We start from the raw sequence: 10,000 nt of genomic DNA, 5'->3' as shown, positions 1-10,000 counted from the left end.
AGGGTGTGAAGACGTGGGTGTTGATGAGTTTAGAAGACGGGCGTCAGGGAGATAATTTTCTCTGACGTCCGCCGCGCAGGACCACCACCTGCAGGTACACGCCATTGTCTCAGCCAAAGCAAATGTCGAAATAATTCAGTTCGTACAACTGAGGACATTTGATAAACTGAATAGGTAATAAGAAAAAAATACTAAAGATTTTTCATCTCTACAGAACTAAAAATAAAGAAACAATAGGTCTAATTAAACTCGACGAGGATGTCTTCATAGATACAGAGGAAAAAAGGAGCGAGGCGTTTAATGAATAATAACTCTCAGTATTTACAAAAGAGAGGTTAGATATGGTACCTGATTGCAACCCGATATTCTGTGGGGAAGAGAAAGATAGCATCCATCGGGATTAGCAAGAAAGATAAAGTCAAACAGATAGACTTAAAGCTACTAAATTTCTGGGTCCAGACATAATTTTTCCGAGTGCTAAAAGAGTGCAAATTTGAAATCTGTAATCAAATAACGGAAGCATTTTGTCGGTTGACACTGGATTTGTGCCTATTTTTTGGGGTCATTTAAATGTTGTTCTTGTATTTAAAAAGGATGATAAATTTTCTATGCACAACTGCAGACCATTCACTTTGATGTTGGTTATAGGTAAAATACTGGAATTATTAATAAATACTATCAGGGGACATTTAGAGAGGCATAATCTGACTCGTGCCTCACAGCATGTGTTCACCAAGGGTAGGTCGTGTGTAACTAACATCTTATCCTTTTATAGTAATGTCTAAAAAGCGGCAGATAATAATGATAGTTGTAATGTTATATACTTTAACTATAACAAATCTTGCGACAAGGTTCCAAACCAGAGACTACTAAATAAAATCAAGGTACATAGCATAGAAGGAAAATGTCTGAATGGGTTTGAGCATGGATTAGTGCCAGAAAATAAAACAATGGGTCACTATTAACGATATAAAATCCAAATGGAGTAGCAGTACTAGTGGAGTTCCACAGGGCTCGTTTTTGGGTACCTGATTGTTCATCATATATATAAATGACTTGGATAATGGGATTAATTGATGTTAGTTTTCGGATGACATTAGAATAAGACGCCAGATTAGGTCGGGGGAAGATGCTGGGATACTGCAAGAGGATCTTAGTAAGTTGTTTGCATGATCGGAGAAATAGCAAATAGACTGCAATATCTTAAAGCGTTGTGTGTTAAACGTAGGATTACACAACCCAGCTAACAGGTATGATAACGGCACATTAAAGAAAACATACTGTGAAAAGGACTAAGGAATGTGAGTCTAGACCTTTAATCTAGGAAACAGTGTATTAGCGTCAGGAATAGGGATAACAGGGCATTAGAATTTATTGCCAGGGCAGTTACAAACAAAACTGCAGTGGTAATTGTTAAAGTCTATTTGGGGCTAGTTAACCTATTCTTGACTATGTAGCATAGTTTTGGTCTCCGTACTGTAGAATGGATAATTCACTACAATCATTACAAAGGAGAATGGCCAAAATTATACAAGGACTTAGAAATCTATCATACAAAGACAGGCAGAACTTTTTAACTTACACTCTCTGGAAAGACGAAGAATGCGGGATGCTCTAATAGAGGCATTTCATCGGGTCAAGAGCTTAACAATGGTGATACAGACAAGGTCATCATAGTAAGACAGCAAGACAGGATTCGTAGTAATGAATTTAAATTGGACAAATTTAGGTTTAAGAAGATCATAGGCAAGAACTGATTTACCAACAATTGGTTAACGAATGGAATAGATTTAGTAACCATATAGAGAACGCTGAAACTTGTTTTAAGAGATCAGATAACTTTATGAATAGGGATGACAGGTAGTAAGGAAAACATGGAACTCCTTAGTTTAGGCCTTATATTCTCTAGCAGTCTCTTCCATTCTTATGCTCATATGTTCTATGTACCTTAAATATAGTCAAATGTGAAAGAAAAATGCCGTCATAAATCAGTAGAATAAGAAAATAATATGCTTAGATCAGCGTTTCCCAACCTGGGGTGCTGAAACCAATTATAGGGGGTGCTTGGAAGTGACGCACACAAAAAATCACATTGATATGTATGATTAATTACTCAGTTGTGCATATTTGACTTTTCCCGTGCTATTTTATTTTTCTATGGTGTTCTTATTTCTTCTATAAACAATATTGTCAATTTGTTTCAGTTCTAAGGAACCAAGAAAATAAATCATCAAGCAGTACACTTCACTTTCTTTTATCCTTTTAATAACAAGATAGGGTGCCGGACTGCTTAGACATGACAACAGGGGGTGCTACGGTCGGAAAAGGTTGCGAAACGCTAGCTTAGATAATAATTCTATAATAAACATGATGACAAAGAAAATGATTTGTAAGGGGTGACTATTATTTTCATAATAACAATATAATAGAATATATAGTAATATACTGAAATAATTATTTTTTTTTATAAACATGAGGAGAAAGAAAATAGAACTTGTTAAGGGGTAACTATTATATTAGTAAACTCTACAGTTACGTACCTGTAAGCATACAGGAGAAATGGAGCGCTGGGAAGTAGTGATGAAAATAGACGATCCTGTTCATGAAGTAGAATGGCACATAGTGCAAGAAGTAAGCAAGTAGGAGCCACCGGAGTGCATTCACCAACCTTTCTTCGCTACTGTTGTCGTTCTTGTCCACACGAGACTTTTCTCCAGTGCAATGGCGGGTGGCGATTTCGTACGAGACACCATCCTTCATTATAACGTTGATTTCTCCTACGAAAATGTTATATTATGACATTTAACGTGCAGATATGGTAACTGATTTTTTTCTTTATACCTCGATTCCATTGAAAAATACTATCACGACTAATCTGTTCGAGGAAGTAACATATTCTACATACTCTATCCTGGCCAGCCACAGGCGATTATATTTATCTTTGGGAACGTCACCATAGCAAGGAAGTCACTCGTATGAATTTGGACAATGATGAATCTCTTTCAATTCATTACCCCAGGTCTCCTGCAGGAGACCCACGTCTTCCAGGTGACCAGCAACACCCACCGCTGTGGCCCAAAAGTCACCCGAGAAAAAAATAGTGTGTTGTTTGAAAGTAGATCGAAAGGAGATGAAAGGGTGATAGTGATAGTGATAGCTCAAACCCGTAAGTAAAATTACACTTCTCGACTGAAAACAAGCAGAGTAAGCTTCATGTATTCAGTTTATTAGAGACAGCTTTGGTTTCTTTTGTTGATTCGTATTTTTTATTTGCAGTTTGTATTGTTGAAGGAAGAGCAAAATGGCTTGTGAAGATTGTGTGAACCTGTAGGACCGTCTTAGGATGTGTGAGAAGGAAATTCGTCTTCTCAGGAGTGCGCTCTGTGAGAAGAGTGAATCCTCCCCACAACCCAAAGAGCGTTCCACTTCTTCCCCTTCTGTCACTGCCGTGAGCGAGTGGCGCTCCGTGGGGTCCCGTTTGTCGAGCCCGCGTTCGGTAAGCGGGTGCCCTGTGGAGCAACCGCTGGCTCTAGCCAATATGCCAGTATAGGACAAAATATAATTTTAGGATATAATGTCGGTAGAGGACGAAATTTTATATTAGGATGTACTGTCAACAGACAAAATGTAACGATGGGATGGACATAAGATCACGATGGGATGTAATGATAGTGGAGGACAAAAGATCACGATGGGATGTAATGATAGTGGAGGACAAAATATCACAATGGGATGTAATGATAGTGGAGGACAAAATATCACGGTAGGATAATGTCAGTGGAGGACAAAATATAATTTTAGGGAAGGGATGCCGGACAGAATGTCAATGAAGGCCAAAATATCACGATGGGATGTAATGACAGTGGAAGACAAAAGATCACGATGGGATGTAATGATAGTGGAGGAAAAAATATCACGGTAGGATATAATGTCACTGGAGAACATATATTTTTAGGAAGAGATGCCGGACAGAATGTCAATGAACAACGGGAGGCCGGTGTGAATCACGGTAAGGTAGGGGGGGGGGGGAAAGTGTACAAAAGAGATCGGATGGCCGTGAGCGACCAGATGTCCGTGATGGGGGAAATGTTATTTTTTATGGGAGAAATGTTAATGTGGCATTGAATGTCAATGAAGGACCAAATATCAATATAGAGCAAGGTGTCAATAAAAAACAAAATTATAATATAAGGCATGATATTGAAACTCAAAATGTGTCAAAAAGAAATAATCACGAGTTTCTTACAACCATGTACTTTAATGCTCGTAGTATTAGGAACAAATTTCAAGAAATACAAGTGTAAGTCAAAAACGAAAATCTCGATATGATAGGAATAACCTAGACATTGTTAAATGGTAAAGAGTTCGAAGCTGAATTTAATATTGCGGGATTTAAACACTTTCATCAGGATAGAAACCACAAGAAAGGTGGGGGTGTTCTGTTGTAAGTTAAAAACAATGTCTATGCTTGTATTTTAGAGAAAGAGAAACAGGATGCATATGATAGTTCGTGGGTAGAGTTTACCCAAACAAATGAACAAAAATTAATGTAGGTGTAATATACAGGCCAAAGACATTATCATCAGCAAACGACAAACTGTTATTTCAAGAACTGTCTAGTTTCTGCAACCGGGATTTATTGATAATGGGTGATTTCAATTTCACTGACATTGATTGAATGACCCTTGAACATGGCCATATAGGTAGTCGCTTGATTGATTTTTTTGGTGACATTTACTTAGTTCAGTATGTAAAAGAGCCCACAAGACATGGAAACTTACTCGATCTATTGATCACTAGCCGCGAAAGCATGATAACTGATGTAGAAGTCGGTGAAACTGTTGCAAATAGAAATCACGGCTTAGATTCAAACTACTAAATTTTTTTTAGAATAGATACTTGTGTTTCTAAAATACCTGATTTCAGTAAATCTCAGTCCATAGGACTACGTCAGGAGCTTCAGCTTACAGATTGAGAGGCAAAATTAAGCGAAAGACCTGAGGATCAGATGTGTGAAATATTTCAAAATATGCTCACTAAGATGATTCATACTTACATTCCTTTTAAGGACAGACGTCCCCCTAAGTCAGGCTCACCCAAATTGGCTCGACAAAGAAATTGAAAAAAGTATTGCTAAAAAGAGAAAGGCTTATAAGAAATATAATTGCTCGGGTGCACCTAATGGCAATCAAAGTTATGTATTAATACAGAGATATTTAAAAAGGACAATAGAAAACGAAAACGATAATACGAATTGAATATCGCCGATAAATCCAAAGAGAATCCCAAAGAATTCTATAGTTACATTAGAGATACGAGTAGAAAGATTGTTAGAAATCACATTGGTCCACTATTATCTGCTGACGGTCAACTTGAATATTCAAATGAAGAAATATGTAATATTTCAAAAACTTGTCTTAGATCGGTATTCGTAAACAAAGCACCTCAAAGTGAACTCCAAACTGAAACCTTTTAAAAGTCTAGGGTAAACTTACTCACTACGGTAAATATAACAAAAGAAAAAAAAAAAAAGGTGTATGGAGAAACTCAAAGTTAATAAAACACCTGGGCCTGACGGCTGGCATCCAAACATCTTAAAGGAAATGAAAAATGAGATTGTTGTTCCATTAGAAATGATTTTCAAGAAATCCATCATATCCGAGATGTCCCAATAGAATGGAAGCTAGCTAACGATACTCCCATATTCAAAAAAGGTGACAAAAAGAAACCAAACAACAATAGGCCTATACGTATTGCAGTATTATGCTCTATATGAATGAAGTCATTTATCAGGGTCTCTGAATGTAACTTTTGGATACAACCTAAATTTCCCAGAACCCATTTCCATCACCGACTCCGAAAGACAAGGAAATCTACCTCTGGCAGCTGCCGCTCGCCGCATGCGGAAGGCTGTAGCCACGAGGATCCCAGGCGCCACCAGGAGGAAGATGAAGTTGATCCAGAAGATGGCGGGGTTGCCAAATAATACAATGCGGTAGCTGACGTCATACCACATGTGGGACCTGAGCAGGAGTGGCCACATCCATGGTCGGTGCTGCGTGTACAAGTCCCTACCCCTGGGCTTGAGCCGGGAGTTGATAAAGGTCATGACCTGGTGAGTTTCCCAGAAACGCGACCAAAATCCGGTTTGTAGGTGCTTGAAGGTAGTATTGGGTACTGCAGGAGGAAGAAAACGGACATCATAAACCACTCCAATTCGAAGATTTAAGTATGTATTACCCATCTTTCCCCCCTTATTAAATAGATGGCCAAGTCAAAACATTCACCCACATCATAAAACCCATCAAACCGGACTGCCTTCTGAGCTCCTTGGCGATGGAGGGTTGCACTGTCCTACGCAACATTGCTCGGGTCATATACAATCCAATGAAGCACAATTCCTCTACAGCAGAGCCCGACAGCCGAAGCTGGCTAACCTCCACAGCTTTACAATACGACGATCCTCTTCTCACCCATTCATACTTTTGTTTTGAGTCACAAATCCATGCTTTCACAATTTCGTCCACATATTCCTGTATCTTGCATTCTTCCCTAATATGATGGCATACCAACAGAGCAAGGAAGAAAACATCAGAACCAAAAACTGTGTCATACGATAGGCCAAAAGGAAAGTGGAGGGGAATATAGAAAGACCTTTAAACAGGCGTCAGATTCCTGACCAAAGTACCACGCTGTCGTTTTCAGGCAGGTGCAAAGAAAATGGAAGTGAAGAGAGAACTTCTTGAAGAAGAAAAAAGATTGGAGAAACAAGACATCGTCGTATGAGGAAAAAGTAAATGGAGAGAAAAGTTGATAACCTATTATTTCTAGACTTCTTGTAAACAAAAGAGCAAGAGTAAGGATAACCGAAAAGGTGGAGCAGTACAGTAATAAACATGATAAATGCAGAAGCGAATATGAACCATATAGATCGAATGATGAAGTAAATGATACACACAGTGCGGGTTGAAAATCTGCTCGACGATCCAACTCGTGCGTTTCTGCCTCAGGTTTCTGTTACATGTGATCTCGCCATGACCAAACCCCCTGCAATAGAAAATGGGATTAATTATGCAAACTAACTTGTACTTATGAAACTGAACTCGCCGAGTTTTTCTGTGCCAGCTCTTTGGTCGTCCAATTAGGATTAATCTAAGAGATGTGTTTGTATCTAGTTGTCAGTAACATAATGAAATTCCCAAAAATAATGTACACATAATTTTAAGAACATGTTACACAATTAATTAATAGTATTGTTATTCTTTGTGAGCAATGAAAAGCTGGCAAATATTACTTTACCGAAATAGGTGACGCTATTTTTACACGATTTTTTCTTGCAAGAGTATTATCAATCTTTAGTCTGCGACTTAAACTAGTTTCATGATTTAGTGCTGCGAAACAATACATTTGAAAGTGTAGATAAAGGCTGTGTGGTAAATTGCATGCCGTAGTATTAGTAGTAGTCGTAGTAGTGGTAACAGAAGTAGTAGTAGTAGTAGTAGTAGTAGTAGCAGTAGTAGTAGTAGTAGTAGTAGTAGTAGTAGTAAGTAGTAGTAGTAGTAGCAGCAGCAGCAGTAGTACCAGTAGTACTGTATGTAGAATGAAGGATACCATGAACTCAGATTTACTGGTCTCGGCAGTGTAAGAAACACAGCTTATTGGGATTTGACGAGAGGTTAAGCCAATCTGTCATCACAAATAGATAAGAGAGAGAGAGAGAGGAGAAAATAGGAAGGGAGAAAAACAGGTGTATAACGCAGAATAGAAGAAGCAACAGAGAGAAAAGATTTAAATATAATAATAATAAAGAGCAAAGATAAACATAATTGCATTGTCATAGTTAATTATGTAACAAATATAGAATAAAGAAAACCAGACGGGAATTAGAAATAATTAGAAAAAGGTAAATAGGTATATCAAAAGGGTGAGTACTGTACGGGAACAGAGACAGAGAGTATAAGGACCGGATAGAGACTGCTCAGATAGAGATAGACTGCTCAGATAGAGCAGTGACAAGGATCGTGTATAGTGTGACGTGGGAAGTGTCTGAACTTAAATATTAATCAGAAATTTTGTAAAAGAAATTTATAACTTAATAATAAAGACAGAACAACACCGTCCTTTTCACGCTTCCTACAACAAAGTGGTTGCAGAGTTGGGAATCGAACCCATGCCTCCGAAGAGACTGGTGATTTAATTTCGAGTTTCATCTAACAGTGCAGTGTTCTACAACCAGTTGCAGTAGAAAAATTAATATTAGTGGTGGTAATATTATTTTCATTGTCATCATTATTAATTCTGTCACGAGCGAGTTGGACCTAGAGCATGGTTCATTAAATTCAATGCTACAAAGTCCATTGGTAAGAGGGATTTTCGCGACGTTAAACCCATTCAATGATAATTATCATAATTATTATTGCTATTATTATTATTATCATTATTATTATTATTATTATTACTATTATTATTATTATTATTATTATTATTATTATTATTATTATTATTATTATCATTATTATTATTATTATTATTATTATCATTATTATTATTACTATCGTTATTATTATTATTATTATTATCATTACTATTATTATTATTATTATTATTATTATTATTATTATTATTATTATTATTATTATTATTATTATTATTATTATCATTATTATTATCATTATTATTAATATTATTATTATTATTATTATTATTATTATTATTATTATTATTATTATTATTATTATTATTATTATTATTATTATTATTATCACTATACCCCGTTTGGGGTATTGGCTGCATATCATTGTGGCAAATTAGCATGCAGTTGATACTTTAGGATCTATATGGTGCGCCCCTATGGACCAGAGCCACACATCATTTTGTCTGTGATAGAGGAAGAATCTGTTAATAGAAAAATGATGACACTTTTATTATACTCTGTTATGCTGTCCCCCAACTCCTTGTTACTGCCCTGTACCATTTCTCTGAATATTATTATTATTCTATTTTTTTTTTTTTTCGCCTACCCTGTGGTCGGGTAAAAGAATCCTGCCACCAAGTTTTCCCACTTGAGTCGCAGGAGGCGACAAAAAAACGGGACGGGGTATTAGGACTAGGAATCCTGTTTATTTATTTATTTATTTATTTATTTATTTATTTATTTTCATGAGGTTCTGTCAGCTCAGAATGCAATGCGACATGACGTCACACGTTACCCGTTGGAAGCGCGGAATGCGCAGCGGATTCTCGAGTCGTCTCTCTTTCTCGTTAGGTCAAGCATAGAGGCGATAAAAAATTTGAATCGTTTATGTCATGTCACAATAAACTTTCATAGACGTTTATTTATATAGAAATATAAGTGCTCGGGTGCATCTAAATACTGAAAATTATGTATCAATACAGAGAGATTTAAAAAAGACTAAGAAAAAGAAAACGACAATACGAAATGAACATCGCTGATAAATCCAAAGAGAATCCCAAAGAATTCTATAGTTACATTAGAGATAAAAAGGTTGTTAGGAATCACATTGGTCCACTATTATCTGCTGATGGTCAACTTGAATATTCAAATGAAGGAATGTGTAATATCTTAAACAATTATTTTAGCTCGGTATTCGTAAACGAAACACCTCAAAGTGAACTCCAAACTGAAACCTGTGAAAAGTCTAGGGTAAACTTACTACGGTAAATATAACAAAAGAAAAAATTAAAAGGTGTATAGATAAACTCAAAGTTAATAAAACACCAGGGCCTGACGGTTGGCATCCAAGAATCTTAAAGGAAATGAAAAATGAGATTGTTGTTCCATTAGAAATTATTTTCAAGAAATCCATCATATCCGGAGATGTCCCAAGAGAATGGAAGCCAGCTAACGTTACTCCCATATTCAAAAAGGGTGACAAAAAGAAGCCAAATAACTATAGGCCTATAAGTTTGACTTCAATCATAGGAAAAATAATGGAAACTATCATCAGAGATGCTATCGAACATCATTTAGAAAGAAACC

At 36.5% G+C, this 10,000-nt stretch overlaps 1 protein-coding gene across 1 annotated transcript in view; it reads right to left on the bottom strand.

Moving 5' to 3' along the window:
• Nucleotides 1–10,000, bottom strand: part of LOC143033410 (protein O-mannosyl-transferase 2-like) — a 58,123-nt gene that overhangs the window by 5,042 nt on the left and 43,081 nt on the right. The window contains exons 13-15 of the mRNA XM_076198809.1: nucleotides 6,959–7,047; nucleotides 5,878–6,177; nucleotides 2,541–2,777 (exon numbers count right to left, since the gene is read on the bottom strand). Of these exons, the coding sequence (XP_076054924.1) occupies nucleotides 2,541–2,777; nucleotides 5,878–6,177; nucleotides 6,959–7,047 (626 nt within the window). The remainder of the gene's footprint in view (nucleotides 1–2,540; nucleotides 2,778–5,877; nucleotides 6,178–6,958; nucleotides 7,048–10,000) is intronic.

The sequence above is a fragment of the Oratosquilla oratoria genome, chromosome 2, assembly GCF_046742065.1.
Source record: "Oratosquilla oratoria isolate Oo_2021 chromosome 2, ASM4674206v1, whole genome shotgun sequence".
Classification (NCBI taxonomy): Eukaryota; Metazoa; Arthropoda; class Malacostraca; order Stomatopoda; family Squillidae; genus Oratosquilla; species Oratosquilla oratoria.
Note: the sequence above shows the minus strand (reverse complement) of the source record. Positions and strands in the feature narration are given on the sequence as shown.